Source organism: Calliopsis andreniformis, chromosome 2, assembly GCF_051401765.1.
Source record: "Calliopsis andreniformis isolate RMS-2024a chromosome 2, iyCalAndr_principal, whole genome shotgun sequence".
NCBI classification, from domain to species: Eukaryota; Metazoa; Arthropoda; class Insecta; order Hymenoptera; family Andrenidae; genus Calliopsis; species Calliopsis andreniformis.
In genome coordinates this window covers 13,849,405-13,869,494 of record NC_135063.1, presented here as the reverse complement: position 1 = coordinate 13,869,494, position 20,090 = coordinate 13,849,405, and the positions used below count along the sequence as shown (strand labels likewise).

At 49.0% G+C, this 20,090-nt stretch overlaps 2 protein-coding genes across 5 annotated transcripts in view; both read left to right on the top strand.

The window, feature by feature from the left end:
- The window catches only part of LOC143185668 (uncharacterized), a 185,052-nt gene that overhangs the window by 135,016 nt on the left and 29,946 nt on the right, over positions 1 to 20,090 (top strand). The gene's annotated exons all lie outside the window — the stretch shown is intronic.
- On the top strand, positions 5,586 to 6,222 carry LOC143187248 (uncharacterized). Its single transcript, XM_076391342.1, has 3 exons — positions 5,586 to 5,624; positions 5,671 to 5,887; positions 6,107 to 6,222. The coding sequence occupies exons 1-3, from the start codon at positions 5,586 to 5,588 to the stop codon at positions 6,220 to 6,222; spliced, it is 372 nt and encodes a 123-aa protein (XP_076247457.1).

The window sequence follows — 20,090 nt, the reverse complement described above, 5'->3', positions numbered from 1 at the left end:
GAGCGTCTCTTAGCCAGGTGGAAAAACGGGGCGGTGAAAATAGTGCGGTCGTAATCGGTATTGTATAATCGGTATTGTATAGTCGAGGCTTTGTCGAGCGAAAGGAGGAGAGAAGTATCCTGGAGAAATCCTGCGCGCTGTGTCTCGAGATGCAAACGGTATGGCATCAAGATACTCTAGCAGTCGCGGAGCAAAAGGACAGCGAGGAGGAGGAAAAGTAATAGCGCTGGAGAGAGGAAGAAAAAGGAGGAGGAGCAGAAGCCAAGATCAAGGAACAGCGGGAAAGGACGAGGAAGGGAAGGAGCAGCGTCGCGGTGGAGGGGCGGAGGGGAGGAGGGAAAGGGCAGAGAGCGGACAGAGGGATAATAATAAAACGAGATATCTCGTACGTGGGCGGTCGTATTGTTAGCGCAACAAGGCATGCGCGGCGCTTCTGTGTCCCCGTGGTGCGCGCTCGTGCGCTGCGCCCTTAATAAAGGGAACGCGTGTGCGTGAGAGGCTCTCTCGCGCGCGGTCGCGTTCGCTTAATAAGAAGAGGCCACCGAATGGCAGTGTGAGTGGACAGGCGAAGAGAGAAGGAGAGACCGCGGCCTTATGTAAATCGGACGGGCCCATCTGCGCGAGGGAGCCTCTTGCGACGGCCACGAAGCGGGAACCAGCCGAGAGAACAGCCACGGGGGAGAGAGAGAAAGGGAGGAAGAGAAGTAGAAGCGAGCACGAGCTGCTGTCGGCTTCAAAAGCAGTGCCGCCACCGCCACCGCCGCGATAAACACGCATTTATTCCAGCCAGCGCTGTGTGCGCGCCCGACCGTAGGCGTGGGCGCATGCGCTCGAGCGGTAGCCCCCTGTAGCAATAGCGCATGCGCACGTGCTCTATGGGGACCGTGTTTCCCCTGCTTCGACTTCGACGCGGCAATTACTCATCAATTAATCCTCCTTTTCTCTATTCAAAATCGACCTCGGTCCAATTTATCAACCACACGATCTTCCGTTTTTTCGACCCACTGAGAGCAGCTACCTTTGCTTTAAAAGGGTCGAGGAAAAAAGTACCTCCGTTTGAGAGGCCGATACCCACAGCGAATTATATCACGACCGCAAACTCGCTTAACATGCGCAGTCTGAACGCGCGTTAAGGAACACGAGACACTAGGACCGCGTAACACGAGCGCTATCGCGACGTTACATTGTGTTTGCACGCATCCTAACCGCTGTAGAAACGCATGCCGATGATTCTTCCACAGTCGGCAGATAAACAGATAGGCGGATGGGTGTACACGTAGGTGCGCTCAGATAAGAGCCCGCCGAGACCTGGGATGAAAGTTAAAGCGGGTACTTGAACCGCCCCGAGGAACGGTACACGGTTTTGATTTCGATCGCTCGTATTTCGAGCAAATAGCCGATCCATACAGTAGCATGCTTCCTTCAGCGTGCAGTCTGCCTAGGGACTGCAATTTCCTCGAATGTAATGTAATCGGGAAAAAATGTGTGCATCCTGCATATTGCTTGCGCTGTTTAATGGGAATTTATTGTCCTCGGCTGATTCGCGCGACCACCTCTCCTCTTTCGCAGCCGCGATGCAAATCGAGGACAAGCAGGCTGTACTCGCCGCTGCGTGAAAGATGAATAGGTCAGTTTCCTTGAGCCGAAGTGTGACTAACGAAAAGCCCGCGGTGACTTCCTTCGACAGTAGGTGCAGTCATGGAGCCTTGACCCAAATCCAGGCACAGGAATTCCGTGAGAATTTGGCACTTATTCCACTATCTCCTTCTGAAATTCTTTCGGTGCATTGAATACCCCATTCAACCAAATCACAGCATTCTTTCAGATCATACGCCACGGAAGCTGCGCTCTCCAAGCGTTAATTTAAAGAATCGCCTTGAATCGAGCATGAAATTGCATATTATCGTTAAACGTGGAGAATTTCCAAATCGTTAAAATTGTCCGTATATTCAACGCAGCGGTTTCGGCGCTTCCTGTGTAGAGGATGTTGCGGTCGGCGTGGCAGAGTCGAAAGAGAGGCGCGTAATTGACATTGCCAGTTTATCGCGCGTCGTACGCAAGGACGGTGCTCCTATAAGGAAGTTAACAACAGAGATAGCATCGCGTCGGGTGAAAGTGCGGAGTTCTGCCGGATTTTTTCCAATATTATTTCGAGAGTGCCGCGATAAATCTTCCACCAGTCGCGAAGGTAACTTCCCTGGTACTGTAATTAAGTTCCGCTATACGCGCGCGTGTCGACCTCTTCCATTTCCCTCTTTCTCTCCTTCTCTTCTCCCTTCTCCTCTCCCTTCTCCTCTCCCTTCTCTTCTTTTCTTCTCTTATTATTAATACGATCCTCGTGGGACCCGGAGGACAGTTCAATTTTTCATAATAGATCGCCGACAATCGGCCGAGCCATCGAAACATCCAGCTGTAAATACGGCAAAAGCGGGGAAAACGCATAAGACACGTAAGGCGCATTAAGAGCGGCATTAATTTAAATTGCTTACCGCCCGCGCCCGCGTGCACCTTGTCCCCCACGAATATGCACTCTGTGTCGCAGCGCGCTTCTGAGTTCAGGAATAACCGTTTGTAATGCCCGACTTCGATATTCGATAGCTTTGAGTGGTCGAGAAGGAAGTGTTAAATCAGATATACAGGTTTTAGTTATGAACAGTGCTTAGAAATTCTTGGACCACCTGGCTGTAGACACATGCACTATTAATGGAACAGCTGATTTTTATGAAGATTGAATATAATGTGCCAGGAATATCTCAGATGACAGGAAATTTTTGTAATCAGAGTTGCCCAGGGATCATATTACTCATAGCTCGTTCATCTTAATGTCGGCTGTGTAGCGTGCGTAAAAATATGAAGTTTCATGTAAAGGAATTTCTATGACCTCGAGGTCTTCGTTGAGAAACACTCTCGAGGAAATATAACGTTGTTGCGTCTACGTGCAACTTTATCCTGACTTCCTCTACTCTCGAGAATCCTCTTTGAATCGTAATCCTCTAATGTTGACGAAGGCAGCATCGCTGACCACTCTGTTGGCGATTTCCCTCGATCCCTCCGAGAAACGAGGACAAAAGCTTCGACGAGGGTCGACTGCGTGTTCTCGGATTGGAGAGCGAGATAGGCAGGTTCGAGGAGTTCGACAGCGTATCGCGGGTAGCCGAGTCGATTGGCAGCTGGCCAATTGCTCCAATGCCAGCCGCGCGTTTCGGCGAGTTATCGCGATAGCGAAGAATTAATGCCGCGACTGGGCGACCCACGGTAAATAACCTCTTCGTTAACGTCCGCCGACGAGCGGAATGAACACGTTCCTTCTTCTTTCTCCTCCTTCTTCTTTCTCGTCGCTGGTCCGCGTAAAAAAATCCGAGGTATCCAGGGTGATCAATTAGATTTACGTTGACCAGCTGTCGCGAACGTCTTGCCGAGTGATCGCGAGACACTTATCAAGATAATTGCCGAATAACGAAGTGACTGAGGTACACGCGAGCTCTCGTCGATGCACGATAAAGGGGTAATTAACGAGCAATTAACGCGGAGCGCCGCGGGTCTCCTGAATAATTTCTCTGTCGGCCTTCAGGGAATTTTTAATCCTTGTCTTCCAGAAAAGCAAATTTGCTGAAGATTCCAGCGATGTTTCTTAACGTGCCAGGAGAAAGTATCGGAGAAGCTTGTGGAGGGCGGGAAATTGATTCAGCAGTTTATTTTAATCGCTTGAACAAGTATTTCTCCATAATTATCTGCTAATGATTGTGCAAGAAGCAGAGATTATCCTATTTTTATATCATGCGAAGTTTTCATCCATTATTGGAAAAGGATCGAAGCGTTTCTCCTTCCATCACAGGAAATAGTATTCCAAGCGCGTCTGGGATTGACTTATCCGATCTTAATGGGATCGAGTATGAAATGAAACGTCATATTCCGCATACCCGCGCCTAACGATCGGCGTAACTCTCGGAATGTCGACTTGGAGGCTTTATTTAATCGTCATCGAGATATCGATCGCGACGCTCCACTGGAATTCTCTCTATGGATGAAGAAATCCAACGTCCACTCCGAGAAAAGCCCGTTAAATGGATGGTAAATCGCGCGCTAATGCGTTTCGGAAGTGCGGACAGTGCCGGGAGCTTTGAGTTACGCTGCCACTTCATTTGCATCGAATAAATGAGCACCGACTGGCTGTAATTACTGGACCAGTCGCTAAACTTCTGCACGGGTTCTTGGAATTTGTGCACGCTTGTTCCCCTTGGTTGCAACATGTTCTTAATGGGGGAATTTTCAGAAACAGGATGTGAGTATTTTCACATTAAGGACGCATAATTAATATTCCACTTTACTGTTCAGTTCAATCCTCTAAACAGCGAACAACCTTCTAGTCCACTGTCTAACACAGCAAAGAGGTCAAAAAAGGAACCAAAGAGCATGCCTTGGGACCCCTGTAGTTACAATCCTAAATATCCTCTCCTAGGATCATCAGTTACTGCTTCAAGATGAGTCACGAAACAATGTCTCAAGAGTTTGCTTCAAATTAGCCAAGCGCAAGAGCAAATTTCCGGGGTTCTCTATCCCAGGGCAGCCTCCAGGTCGCAGCTGTTGGCCGCTGCTCGGCGCAGAAGTCGTCGAGACCGCGGAAGGAGGAGCAGGGGCATTAATAAGACGGCAAACGCGGACGGACTTAGAATAGTTCTCGGAATACTTGTTCGAGCGCAGTGGACCGCGTAATCCATCGGGGCCAGGTGGTGGAGGAGGGTGTGGAGGAGACTTTTTGGACTTGATCGGTGCAGTTTTCAGACAGGGCGACACTCAACCCAGAATTCGGTGTTGATTTAGACGAGCCACCGAATTATCGCAACCATTGTACCATGCGCGCTTTGATATTCTCGCGCGATGTTCTCACTCGTACGCGAGTCGAGATATTGCTTCTCGTAATTCAACGTTGTTTGTGCATCTACTGCTCTGAGAGTGTTTGTCTGTGTCACACTTCGCAGAGTTTCCACGCGCGAATTGTCTATTTTGTTGAAGGGGGGAGGTTCAGTTTGTAGAGAAAATTAATTCCAGGTAATGGTAATGTTTTTGGAAAATTATTCAGTGTCTTCATATTTCTCGTTTCATGGAGATGCTGTGTGGTTCTCTGAGTCACCAAGTACACTACATGCTTTTAGAAAATCTCTTTCGAAGATTTCCCTTAAGAATTCTTCGCCTCTCTTCTCCAGCCTTAGCATAGCTATCCCGCGAGCCTCGAGCAGTAAAAAGCGCGAGGCCGTATCGACGAACGTTTTTCTTTTTCTCCGTCCCGGAATCCCTGGCGTCTCGTTCGCTCCATTAAATTCGAAAAAATCGGCCTTTCAGCGTGGCCCAGTTCGCTCCTGGACCCTACCGCGCGAACGAGTCAGAATCAGCAGTTCAAAAGGGACCCGTGAAAAGAATTACTCAACTTTCGCCACGTGGTCGGTGCCTTTGACGCTTACTAATGAGAAGCCAGTGATTAAGGGCACGCAGGGGAAGTCGATCGCAATAAGGAGCCTGATGATACAATGGACAGATGGATAACAGTTTTTCATTGCTCCCACTTCTTAACATTCTTCAACGCAGCGATGCAAGAGGGATTTAAATATTTCAAAGATCATTCGATTGCATTAAAAAAAAGAAAAACTAAAAGAAGGAAGGCCCTTTCACTAGTCAACTAATACACGCAGTTTTCAAGAATTTCCTACGCTGGCACAAAGCCTCGTAATTTCCATTTTACTAGTCCTTCGAGTCACCACAGGTAAATACGCAGCAAAGCGTGAATTAGACGGTCCTTGGCGCGATCAATCGCGAGACAATACGCATACGCGATTCACGATATCTCGGAGGATGTTCGAGCGCGTTTGTACGCGCGAGCGTCGGCATGCGGGTAAGTACAGATTCGTGTTCGACCGTCAGCGTTGCGCAAGCAGCCGCGTTTCTCGCGATAGAGACGAGAAAGAAGAAAAAGAGCGAGATTAAAGATCGACTGGATGATCGGTGTTGATCCTTTTAATTACGATTTAGCGGCTGCTCGCATTTGCAACCTCTCCCCGTCTCGTTTTCCATCGAGCTAACGATGTAACTGAAGTAGCCGCCTGTGTTGTAGCACTTTGTAGCGATAATCGGGCTGAAAAAGGAGGACTTTTGACGGATGTAAGAGATCAGGAAGATAAAATGGCAAGACAGAGAGGAAGACGAAGAATGAGAGGAATGTGGCATTAGGGTTGCTGATGAACTCGTCAGCGAGGATGCTTCGTAATCTTTGCATTACGAAGCTCCTGCGCATCATTTCAATTTGAAACTCGTTTCGACGAAACCTGAGGGCTACTCAAAGATAGAATCAGGAAGCTTAATTCACGCTTACGAGCCATGGAAAGCAGAAGCTCTAGAATCGACACTCACTTTCGTCACCACGCAATTAAGCGAAGACTCTTGCTCTGCAGAGAGAGCCAAGAACCAAGGCCAACGGCGATAATTAGGAAGATCCGCGAGACGGAAACGGAATCGGTCGAGATCGCGGGGAAAAGAGAGATCGAAGGGAACGTCCGCGATCCGATCAGGGTCCCCGTGGAAGGGGTGGGGATCGCAAAAGGGAGAAAGAGAAAATCGGCTTTTGTAGCGGCGCGCAAACAAATCCGACGTGGACTCGGGCCGAGAACGAGTCTGCGAGGGAAAAGAAGGACGAGGAAGGAGCGAGCGAGAGGGTAGGATAGCGGAGACAAGGGGTAGCCGGTAACAAACGACTCGCAAATCCTTCCTGTCAATTTAATCTCGCCTCGAATCCCGGAGAAATGTTAATAAGGGCCTCGCTACCATTCCTTCCCTTTTTCCCTCCCCCCTCTCGTCCCCCTCTCTCGCGTCCACCCGTTTTCAGCCTCTCTTTCCCGTTTCGCGGACTACGCGTCGCGCATGCGCGAACGCGAGCGCGCGAGCGCGCGAGCCGGCAACGACACTTTATTTTCGCGCAAAGATACCGCCGCGGCGGCGACGACCACGTGGAAATTGTGTGCAAAGCGAGCTGCACCCGTCGTTCCACCTTCTCGATCCCCCCCCTGCCTCCCTTCGTTCTCCCTCTCGCTTCCTCCCCCGCCATCGCCCTCGACGTCCACCCCTCCCTCGCCCTCCAGCTCGTTCAGCGGTCCCTTTCGGCCTTCCACCCTCGTAATTTATCGCGGTTATGCCGGGACTCGCGGTGGAATCTGTACCAGCGGATAAAGGGACACAGGGAGGAAAAATACTCCCACTCTTGGCCTGGTGTACTCTCTCGCAATGCTATCGTCCCGATTCGATCACCCGCTCCGTGCGCAGCGGGTCTTAGCTATACGCGTCGCTGCTGGCGCAGGAAACGCGAGAACGGCGACGACCACGCGGCTGATGCGATGAAGAGATCGCGCCGCGAGATGCAAAGGAGCGCACCGCTCGCAACTGCGAAACGACCAGCCGCTCTCGACGATTTTCGGTCGCTGGGGAAGAAGCGTTCCTTGGACGAAGAAGAGGAGACAGTGGTAGGAGAGGCTGGGCGTGGTTGTGGTCCTTTCAGATGGGATTCGAGGGTTTTGGTGATGACGACGTGTAACAGGTTTCTGGGGAATTAGCGGATGCCGTGAATGCTGTTCAGAGTTCTTGAGGACTACTCTAGATCGTTCAAGCTCAGGTTCAAGAGTATTGAAGTCGAGTCGTTTAGGAGCGACTCGAAGATGCAAATTCGCAGCCATGAATTCCTCCAAAGTAGATTCCGCTTCTCCTTTTTCCTGGTTTCCTTAACGAGCGCGATTGAACGAGTTATAACTCATTCTAGGCGACTGGCTCATTTGGAAGTCGCGCGCATAGCTTGAAATTACACGTTACCGGGATTCTCCATCCCCTTTCCTAATCGGTTTGACAGGCGTTTAAATAGACCTCAGTTTAATTGGACGCCTGTGATGCAATTGCGACGCCTGGCGTCAGGCTTAACGACGTGTGCACACAGACACGTCAAGCAGGTATTAATTTCTTATTTGCCTCTCGAAGCGTGTAACAAATTCGACGTTCTAATGATTTCTAATAGTCCTGCGCCAGTGGCAATTAACATCTGTCGTCTTTTTCTCCTGACCATGTAGGCTTGCTGTTAATTCACTTAAGATGCAAAAGGAAATTCTGCTTATCTACAAATTCTCCTTGCGTTAAGGTGGAAGTGACTCGAAAGACCATCTAGAGCTGAGAGTCAGAAAAAAGGTACTTCTCAGAAGTCGATCGATTGAAATTGATTTATGCTCCATAGCTAAGCAATTAACAGGCAAATTACATGTGCGACAGACAGCAGCATAGCGCACCGATGATCGGTACACAGCAATCATGCACCACGAAAGCGAGCGTCGAAAGGAATTCAGGTCTCGAGAGTGGCAGCGTCGCTGGCAGCCAGTCTGCGAAGAGTCTGGAAGCCGGCTGATCTTCCTCCTCTCGTTGTCGTCGGTGTTTCGTCGTCGTTTGGCCAGCCGTATTTCGGCCAGCCACGACTCGCAAATCGCCTGCCAGAACAAATAAACCAATGACTACCGATCGTGCGTCGCGTGCAAAGATAAAATCACATTTCTATCGTGTCTCGTGTATGAAATGATTTATTGGATACGTCGTAATGTCACGTCAGATGGCTTCATTCTTAATTAATTTACTACCATGTCAAGTATTACCGTGCTGCCAACTTAGTTGATCCTGGCAAGTTGAATTTTATGTGGGAGTGAAAATCTTTGGGATTTATTCTTGATCACTTCTTTCCTTATGTGGATGTTTGGGTATTAAACAATTTTTTTTCTATCGTAGTTTTGAAAATTTCGTGTGCCAGACAATGTGAAATAAACCTTCTTCCATCAACAGCAAAGTGGATTAACTCGAAGAGCCGTGCACTTGCGTATACGCGAGCTTCTAGCGTGTAAACGCGCCATCGAGAGGATCTATTGTTAGCCTAGCCGAAGCGTAAAGCCAAACATTCTTTCATACCGTATGTGGGTCGCCATCTACGCGATTTACGCGCGATCCTCGCCTTCGCCAAGAAACGACAGATGCAATTTTCCTCTGCTTCCAGGAAAATCGCCCCTGATAGGCTCATTATTTCTTCCAATGCAGCATAAAACGTATGTAAATAAGCTCATTGCCAGAATCCCTGAAATCCACGAAGCCTCGTCGCAGAAAGCACGCTCCGTCAATTCGTGGCATCCGACAATCTTCATTCCCCGACGGATTCGATCGGTTTCGGTTCAATTTCCATAAATCACGCGAGTACCCTCGATAAATCTCGCGATCCCTCGAAGCCTCGTCTCCCGCAAATTGAAATCTCAATTTGTCCAGGCGTAATTTTCTCGAGGCGAGGTCGTAATTGGTCGTCGGAGCGGCGCCGATAACGCCGCGGTGCATTAAGCGGGGAGGGCCGAGGGAATCTGCGGAATTTATGAACTGTCCAGCAGCATTGTCGCGAGGAGTGTTCTTTTTCAATAATGAAGAGCTTCATAACGCGAGCAGCAGAGGCAGCGTGGGCATAATTGGGCCCGTGGCGCGTTACGCGGTCAGCTTTTTATGTCGTAACAACTCTTTGAAACGCGCTCGCGCAGCCGCGAGGGAGTGTTATAATATCGCGACGCGCGTGCAACACGGCCGAACTTTAATTGGCCAATAAAGAAAAAAGGAGGGAACGACACCGACACGGTTTATCGGAGGCTTCGTACGGCAGCTTTTATTGCACTACCGTTGCTCTCTCTCGAACGCCAAAATATATTGCCGATAAATACGGTTTTATCATCGGAGAATTTTAAGTGGTGCCGCGTACAGTCGGTCACAGACGGCACCCGTACACCGAGAGTACTGGAAGAGCCATGTGACTCGGGGCCTTATAATAATAATAATATAGCGTATGATTTTATTGCGTAAATATGTTTATCGCGTGTAGTCGATTACGGGAACTGATGTGATATAGTGTACATTTACTAGTTTTTTTGTGACATAGTTAGTGAATGAAGGTTACAAGTCCCTGCCCGCTTTATCAATGAGGTACGATCATTTCTTCTTCGCAGAAATCTAAATAATCTGTTTTTAGCTCTCAGCAATCAACAGTTATACCCAGTTAAGTACCCAGCTGTCTTATTAACATTCTCGCGGTTTAATTTGTACAATTCATGGTCAGCAAGGAGAATATATGTGTAGCCCATAATGTACAAATGAACCTCATTAAGAATTACATCAGAGAACGTGGAGTAAAATACGTTCCTCTTAATTCCTCGTAATCAATGCGGATAATTTAGACAATCGATACAGTAGACACGTCGATGTCGTCACTCGGTGCGTTTGGGCATTAAAAACCGAGATGGTTAACAAGCATCGATGAAATCGGTACACCCTGGCTCGAGACCTATAATGTCTCTCATCCGAAGCGCTAACAACGTCGATAAGTGCCGATTATCTCAGTTCGAGCTGTCTCCTAGCGATCATTTATATCGCTCGTAAACCGTGCTCGATCGTCGCCGCAGCGACTGGCGAAAATTGCGTCCAGTCACGGGGCAAAACCTCACGCGAAACATTCGTTAACATTCCCAACACGCGGTAATGATCGTCGAGTAAGAAGCGACACGACAGCATTCACCAGGCCAACCTCCGATCTCTCCTCCCTCCCGGTCCACTAACAGCGTTAGAAAATTAATAGAACGGCCACGGCCGAAGGAACGTGGAACGCTGAGCCCAGGGCGTCGGTGGATCGCTTTTCAACTTTGTCTTCCACTTCGGTTTCGTTATTTTTTTAATTACGCTTAATTCGCTCAGCCTGGACTTTTCAAGAGACCCGTAAGACAGTGGAAGGTGAACGTCTGGGATATTTCTGACGGTACGGAGCAATAATTCAGCGTACCGTTGGAAAACGAGGAGGGAAAAAGCGTTGCAGCGTCGCCGAGTGAACGTGTCCACCGATCCTGGACATTTCTCTTTTCGCCTTCGACCGTGCAATCTTTTAATCGACGTTCTCGCAGCGATTAGAGGGCAACTCGATTCACGATCGTTTCTCCGAACGCGTTGTCGGGGATCGTAAATCTCTTTTTCTATTTGGCCGCGAAATTAATGGTTATGGCAGATCAAAGTGATCGACACGTGGGCACAGTAGTAAATTCGTGTCGAAGAGGAATCGTGTTTCGGGGCCACCGAGCAGGGCCGTTTCTCACGGATCGACGACGAAATTTTCTCAACGAACACTTGACCGATTTTTCGGTGGCAGGTTTTCTCACAAGCGGCGGACTTGGATTTTTCCGTGCCGCGATAAGCGTGGATAGCTTCAAGTGGCCTGCAAACAGACCCGCTTCTACTGTACAGATGATCGGGGCTGTTCTACGCAGACGAGTGGAAGTATAAGAGACTCGTTAAATGCTTGTCGAAAAGCTATTAGCCTGCCCTACCATTCCTCTATATTTTTCAAGTGCCTTACTTCACATTCACACTGTGGCGAAAAGAACTTTACCCAGGACTTAAAAATTCTGCTTCAAAATGATTATACGTCTTCTAAATTGCAGCTCCCTCCAAGTACGTATAATTACAATTACTTTATAATTAGCATCATCCCTGACACATAAGATGTCACTAGACTTTCAACAACTCGGATTTAGCATTCGATTCGTGAAGGGATTAGCGTTCAGCCTGGGGCAGGGGAATCGGTCGGTATGTCGTCAGACATTAATCGGTGGCGTTGCATCGATCAGTCCCACGGTGCCTAGCCTGTAAAATAAGCGGATAAGGGGAGCGATACGACAATCGGAACGATTTGTCAACGAAAGGCTAAGTCCTATTTCCTTAATCCACCGCAGCGAAGAGTCTGGCTGTCAGTGATGTCGGTCGACGAGTCGACTTACGATTCCGCGAACCACGTTCCGATTCTTTACACATGTATTTCCCTTCTGAAACGTCAAAATACGCCTTTTTGTGGATCAGGCTGGTTCAGGCTTCTTCAGGCTTGGCCTCGACATTAGGAGAAATGATAAGAACAAAGTAAATCTTCGATGGGAGTGACGTATAATTTGTCAGTGTTTCCAAAATTAGCGAATAGAAATACGAAGGTGACTTCGATGCATCATGTTTTTAACAAAAGACGAGCGAAAATTGTGATATAAAAATGTCGGGCTTATTTTTCTCAGAATTTTAATGTCATCTGGGTTTCTCCTACACGAAATTCCGGTGCTGTTTTTTCACATTCTTGTAAGAGATATGTTTTGATTCTGTTCCATGACACGTTTAGAAACATTCATCTTTCGTGCCTGACAGAATGTCATTTTCAGCCAGACAGTCTTCCCTCGGACTTTCCCTGTTTCAAGAAGGAAGGCAATCGAAAAATCCTCTTAAATGTAGCAGATAGAAACAGTGTCAAATTTATTTTAAAAAACAGACTCGAGATATTTTTCCACGTTACGTAACACTCTCTGGCACAGTTCAAGACAGCCAAATTCATTCCCACGCGAACACTTCGCAAGATTGCAGTTTTCTCCGTATCACGCGACTGACACACCTCTCTTGGCTGGCTCTAATGACGCTAACTGCAATGAACGTCGATGTACAAACATTGTTGAACTGACACTCTGAAGTTTGAGATAATGTCAATGCTAATAAAGTCTTCAACTTCGACCCTGGCAAGATTTTCACACCTCCAGAAGCAACAGGTTGCTTTTTAAGCCTTTCCAGTGATCCAGTCATTTTCCACAGGAAGGGAATACTTAATTGCAATACCAAATACAAAACACAATCCCTGTAGGTCCTCTCCTAAACAAAATGTCGCGAGGTCAGAGGTCAGAGATCCTCAGAAGGCACTCAAGAGAATCACAAAGGTCTCCTCGTGCCTCAGATAAAAAATAAACGCTATTTAAGTCACCTCCCAAACAAAGTATCGTAAGATCAGGGTTCAGAAGCTCCGATGACGCCCTTCTGGTCGATGGGTGACCAGAACGTAGGCGAAGCCGGACGTAGTTTCGGCACCGTCGAAATCTGGCCGCGTAGGCGGTAGCGAGCAATTCCGAAATCGACTTTTCGATTTACAAAACACACTGGTGGGCGAGTTGGGCCTGATCGTCGACGAGCACGCCACGTCCGATCGCCAACACGCGTGTAACCGAGTCCCCCACCCCGGCGCCAACTTATCACGGACGAATCGGTCGCGTGGGCGACCGTTTCCGGTCAAACGATCTTGCCCGATCGTATCGCGAAGGATACGCGATGTTAGATTGAGGTGTTTCGACGCAATCTGTGGCTGAAGACTCGCTCCAGCGACGGCCACCTATTTTAGCAACACACGATAACCAACTTCTCCTTTTACTTATTCTACTTCAGTAATTCATCTCTAAAATAGTCCCTCTTCTTACGACTCGTGGTACGATTACTCTGAGAATTCGTAATACCGTCTATATCCTCAGGCCTATCGCATTTTCCTCTGGAACCTGTTCGCGCAGAGTCGCGAACGCAAAAAGGGTAGGCGAGGTATCTCGGTGCAGGTTCGACGCGGAGCATGACAGGTCTCGGGCTGTCTCGGATGCAAACGGAACAGATGATCGTTTAAGATTCCGTCGGCGTTTCGCGGAAGTCCGAACTTCCTCGAGGGCTGTTCGGGCCTGGCTTGTTCATCGGGTAATCCTATCACGCGCCGTGTTCTCTTCGCTTTCGTGTACTTTTTACAGCTCGTGTTCAACGCCGGATAATCGTTCCTCCGCGACACTCGGCCAGGGCACGTTCAACGAGCCCTGGATTTACGATTCCTCGTTTACGACACGCTTTTAAAGCGAGCCTCGCCGGGTGAAAGAGACGGAGCTTTCCTTCCGGTTAAAAAGTCACGCGACCGCGATGGACTATTTATACGACCATTAGCTTACGATCTTCTTCGTTCGACTTCTATAAATACTGGTTGCGATGCAGTAGTCCCGTTTCGTCATCTTCCCGGCCGACTCGTAAAGCCCGCGCGTCGCTAAAGCCTGGCTCTCGTCTCGACGTTGTCTCATTTATTCTAGAGGCAGAAGCTACGGCGTTACGACTGTCTAAGCGAGTACCTTTATAGCGTATATTGTTGCTGGCTTGGTGTTTTGTGTGACCAGGTTGGGGCCAAGTATTCTGTGAACTGAACTCTTCTTTGGAGAATTATTTTCTAGCCTAGGAGAATGTATTTTTTTATTTTGACTTAGAAAGGAGATATGACTCGGCCCAGTTCCCAAAATTGTCCTACGTTTTATAACGAAAAGATCTGTTGTACGTATAGTGAGAAACAGTATGGCTCGCCAAAGTGACATGGTACTGACAATTCGTTACAAATAATAGGCACAAATAGGCTTAAGAAGATGAACGAATCTCCGACGGTGGACGTTCCAAATGTGTCGTTTACTAGTTTAAAATATTCGACGCTTGAACGGTCAGAATTGTCACACCCCAGACGCATATATCGCGTTAGATCATTCTGAAAATAATACACGTGTTCTTGGTTTGTTTTCAAGGCACAGACTTGCAGCATTACTGCTTCTTACACTGTCTATAAAGAGAACAGACATTTCAATCTTAACTAGAATTTAAAAGCCATTTCCTGTCCAAGACGCTACACGTTCTCCAGTTCCTTCGCGTGGGGTGAATTAAAGGTCACATGGTTCGAAGATTAGACAAAAAATTCACGGTAGTAAAGCATCGATGGCACGACCACAGCTCGTTATCAATCGTGGCGCGGTAGAGCATACGAGCTGACTTGGGGCACGCGCCTGGCGGGGTCGTAGCCCGCCCCACCCCTATTCTTCGCGCTCCCCCCTCCGTGAAGAAAGAGAGAGAGACCTCGACAGAGAGAGAGAAGCCTATCCCCTCCACAGAGAACCGTGGAACGGGGCCCGCGGGCCTAGTCCTCCCACTCGACTGTGCCCTGTCTCCCCTCCACCCGCGCCGTCCCCCACCTCACGACCTCGCAGTCCTCGACGATTCCCCGCGACCCGCCTCTGCACTCTTTTGCACTCGGTGCACGAGATACTGTGGCAGTGGCTCTCTCCTCTTTTCTCCGTCTCCCTTCCTTCAATTTCACTGCTTTTTAAATCCCTCTTCCCTTTAATACCAAGATACTTCATTATGGCGGAGAGAGTGGGTGATTATATTCAGGATGTATATAAGATAAGGTGTCCCAATTAATTACGTATTAAATAAAAAGTTGTTGGATTTGGACAAGTGAGATATCAGAGTTAGTATACTAAGCTCGAATGGCTAGCAAAAAAGTAGACGACATCTTCAGTTACAAATCTCCCACCGCTGGATACAGGGTTTTAAAATATTGGTCAGGTTTCTATTCAGGCCCCAAAACGAGCCAGCCGAAGCCTCCCAAGAACTGCTAGCCGTGTCCCTCGTGTCACCCCCACGTTTCGCCACGCTACCGCGTTCACCCCCTGCTGCTGGTACGAGCTCTATCCTCGTTCCACCCACGAGACGTCTTTACAGAGGGATCGTTTGCATCCACGCGGCGGGCGTTTCGTCAGGTCCCCGTCGGTAATGCTCGGCGAAGGTTTTCGCGTTCCCCCTCCAGGTCGGCGCGCGAGTAAGCGGCCTCTCCCTCCGCCGTGGGCTCGGTGTCACGGGCCAGCGGTCGTAATGCGGCCCACACGCGCGCTCCACACTGCCGCGCAAATCGCATAAACACGCGCGCCGACGCATACACGCACGCGGTGGGGCAGAGGGACGCGTAAGCGACGAGAAGCGGTCCTACCTCCTGCAGGGGACCGTGTCACGTGGCCCCCAGGCCGTGTAGCAGCACGCAGCGCGCACGGGCTGTGCTCTCTTGTGAGCGGCGCACACAACACCAGTCAGAGACGAGCCGAGAGACCGGGCGCAGATCGCACTCTCTCTCCCAGGAACCGCGTGTGCTTTTTCTCCCTCCCTCTCTCCACCTCAACCCATTTCTCTCTCTCTCTCTCTCTCTCTCTCTCTCTCTCTCTCTCTCTTTCTTTCGCTCTCTCTCCCTGTGTCTCCCTGTCTCTGTGTCCCTTCTGTCCCTCTCCGTCCGTCCTCCTCTCGCTCCCCTTTTTTTCCCCGTTTTCTATCGCCGTTCGCGCCGCGACGCGAGACAGTCGAAGCGACAGCGCGGTCCGCTTCCCAACCACCCCCGCGGACGTTTTTCGCCGGCGCGCGCCAGATTCGGGGCCGCATCCTGAGCCACGTGCGCTCGCGCCCTCCGTGTTTCGGTGTGTATTTATAGTGCGGGCACGGCCACCCCGCGTCACGCGACGCTCTTGTGAGATCTGACAGAAGAAAGTTTTGGTGCGTGAGGGAGGATAGTAAGCGGGTCACCGAGGCACAAGTGTCGGTTCTGTTGTGCTCGCGTCGGCCCGCCGCCGGCCAAGTGTCCTGGAACGATTTGTCTACTGTGGAGTTGTGGATTGTGCGTCGATGGTGTGTGTCAACGTGGTGATCCTGCCGACGCTGTCGCCGCCACGTCCTCGGTGAACGAGGAACATGCTCCTGCTCGACCGCCGACGCTCCGGATGCTCTTCGCGGATGAAACTGAATGGTGTGCTTAGATTCTTCTTATCTCCGACGTCTGGTCCGCTCTTGGATGCTTCTGGACGAGTGTGCCTCTGCTGAAGGCTGTGACGTTGAGGCAATCGGCCTCTGGTTGTTCAGTTGACGGAGCAGTTCATGAGACTGTTCAGAGGTCTATTGTTTTGGATGGATTCCAAATTATGGAGACAGTGATAGTAGATGGGAGCTTGGAGATGGAGAGATTTGTGGTATGGGTCCACTTTGGTGACTTCAGGGTCTGTGCAGATTGTACAGTGTACTTGTTGGGAGAAGAGATTTTGATAATTGACAAGCGTCGGCCCTTGTGAAACACTGTTCGCTTAAAAGAAAGATCAGGCCTGTTGAAAAGCGTCTTTTTTATTGTGCTCGCGATGAAAACTTGGCATGACAGATGAATCGTGAAGAATTTTGTAACTTCGTAATTTTCTCAAAAGCGAAGTTTACACGTTCGTTAATGACTGTAGTGGTGTTTCCGGAAAGATTGATAGCCGTCAGTGTTTAGCAGTTCGAACACGACGATAAACTCGAGCCGCGGGGACAACAGGCACCGAGTGTCTGTACAGTGGGTAAACATTTTTACGATGTTGCCGTTGTTGAGCCTCGTCGGCAGTAAAAAACGCGTATTAAAGTCTCTGGACCCACGTAAAATCGTTAAAAAGCACGAGGGGTACGTGTCGAGCGTGTCCTGGTGTGTTCGAGCTGTCACGTATCGAAATTCGTGAGTCCCTCCTCCAAGGATCCTCTTCTGGATCCGTAGGCTGGCTAAAGTTGCGAAATATGTCACTACCCCTTCTGTAACACTATCATCCCCTTCTTTTTATTCGAAATTTCATGTCTAGACCTCATTAAATCGAGCTGCTGACAGTTCTAACCATACGAATAGTGGAGACATAACAGAGGATGCTGTCAGACACTTTTCTCTGGGCTTTAATCTTCTGTGTTATTTATAAATATTTCTTGGATCCACGTTGAAGCGTCGTGAATATTTTTCCCTTGAATTACAAGAATGTTTTTCCTTACGTGGGAGTTTGTTATGCAATGTTGAACTAAAGTCGTAAAATTCGCTTTCTTGAAATGTAAAATTACCTATATCGACGCGATGCCCCCAGCGAGTTCTCGCGCAAAAATTTACGACCCTACGTGACGGAGGATGGCACGATAAATAAGACAGGGGGGCAACGATGACGAGGACTGAGTGGCCACGAAGACGAAGACCGAACACGTGGCCCAGCTTCAGCTTAATGAAGCGATCCCTATCAGCCTGGCCAGAATCTGATAATTAAATCAGGCACCGGTCCCGCGGCGTCGGATATTAATTGAATCGCGATCGTATTCGATCTACCTCGTTTCGCAAACACGTTCAGCCGCGCGCTGACGACGGCTTATGACGTCGATGCTCGCCGTTAACTTTCTGATCGACAAGTAATCGATGAACCAGATCCCTTTCAGAAGCTTTTAAACCCTTTAGCCGAAATACCCCGAGAATTGGGCGTCCTCGCTCGTTTAATTGACCAGACCTCGTTAGCGGTGCACTTCCTGATGGAATCGAATACTTATTCCCTTATCTCCGAGTGCAGCTTCAAAATTTCAGTGATGAGGACAGAGTCCTTATCAGACTGCTTGCCGAAAGTTACTTATTATTACATTATCTGAGAATAAGTCAGTTGTACGAAAACGTCCCTCGTAAAATAAGAAAAGTTGTGGAGAATTATTTACTTTCCCAAAAGAGTCTTCTTGCGATTTTAAAGTACCGACAGTTTATTATCATTTGAGGCGATACATTTTGGTTAAGTCATAAAACTCATCGGCTCCACGATCCGAAAAGTCACGCCGCATATTAAGTTTTCGATTTTGCAACCTCGCTCCTCGCTTTATTGAGTCGTAAGGGCCAGCATTTCCCCCGAAAACGATCGTTCAGCGAGTTTCGTGAAACCGTGAATTCGTGATTGTCAGTTGTCCGACGATAAGATCGAGAACGTACGTCGCATAGGAATGGGTACGTGAAGGCTGATACAGCGGCGCGTATATCGGGGTATAATCGGTGCGAGTCGTTCGGAGCACTGGTCGAGCAACGTGTTCGGGCCCGCGAATAAATTCGTACGCGAGAGCCGTAGTGAAAGATCACGAGAAGATCGGCACGATCAGATAAGAATCGACGGTACTCGGGGGCTGATGGGCCCGTGACGACGAAAAGAGCGTTTGGAAATGCGTGTCGAGGCCGAGGCAGCCGCCAGGGAGCCTCGTGGGAGGGGCCCAGGCAATGCCTCTCAGGACCATCCGGTCCCCGCTGTCCGATTTCTCTTTCGCAACCCTCCTTTACTTTTTCTCGCGAAATCCGACTGTGACGCGCGTCTTTTATCAGCCCCGACCGCGAATAAAGCGTCACCTTCTAACTACCACCAATCTCTTGGTCCATTTCTCTTCTGTCTTCAATAGAAAACAATCTGAAGATAAGCTTCCTCTTCAAAAATCCCCAAGACTCGACCAGGTGATTTCTGAGTCTATGGAACGTATTTAAAAAACCATAAAAAAATTCACTTAACATTACTTCCGACTACCCACCGCGAAGGACAAGCCCCTAGACCACCATCGACTTGCCGATCGCGTTAATTTCGTAACCCGATAACTCATTAAGGTAACAAATTGCGCCATTAACCCAGCCACGGTTAATTAAGCAGGCGTCGTAAATGACAGAAAAGCGTCGCGGATTAATGGACGGCGTATCGAATGGCCACTGGCCGTCGGTTAATAACGACGTCCGCGGAGTAAGTAGGTTGAAAATCAGGTCGGGATCGATTCCCCCCGCGATCGAGAGCTGGACGCGACGGCAGCGCGTTAACGAACACGCCCCTGCCCCCGTTCTCGCCGCGACCAGTGATTGCCTGGATAATCGCGTACGGCACGCTCGATCACGGGGTGGAAATAATCCAGCGGAACCGATCGCGATTGCGTAAGCGCGCGATAACGCGATAATGCGGGCTAATAACAGCGTACAGCACGTATTACCGCGCTAAGTGATACTTAAGGGAACGCTAATGGGACCCTTCGCGGTCGGTGGATTGGGAGAAACTGGGAATCGGATTTCCGCTAAGTATACGTTGGGAAATTGCGCTGCGGAGAAGGCAGTGAGAACGGAGGAATAAAATGTCGGAGGATTGATGGGCAGGGTGGACGTGACGTGTGGGTACGGCAAGGTGATATTTTCGGTGGAGGAATTGGGTCGAGAATGTGAAATAAAGTCCGCTTGGAGGGACTCCGTTTTGAGAAAATTGCTTTTCGAAAGTGTCTCAACGTTGCAGGGTACTTCAGTTTGATTTTTTTCAATTTTTCATTTTTTTTTTTGATGATTTCCAAAATACGCGTGTCCTTTCTGGCTGCAAACTTTCGAAATTATTAACATAGAAATTGCACAAAGTCTAGTCTCGTTTCGTAGGCGTCAGACTTATTCTCAGTTAATCCCCAAATGAGCAAGCAATAATTTATAGAACAGGATTAAAAAAAGCGATGACTGTCAGGCACGCAAGACGATTAAACATCTTGCAACAACTTGCGAAATTTGTACAGTGTGT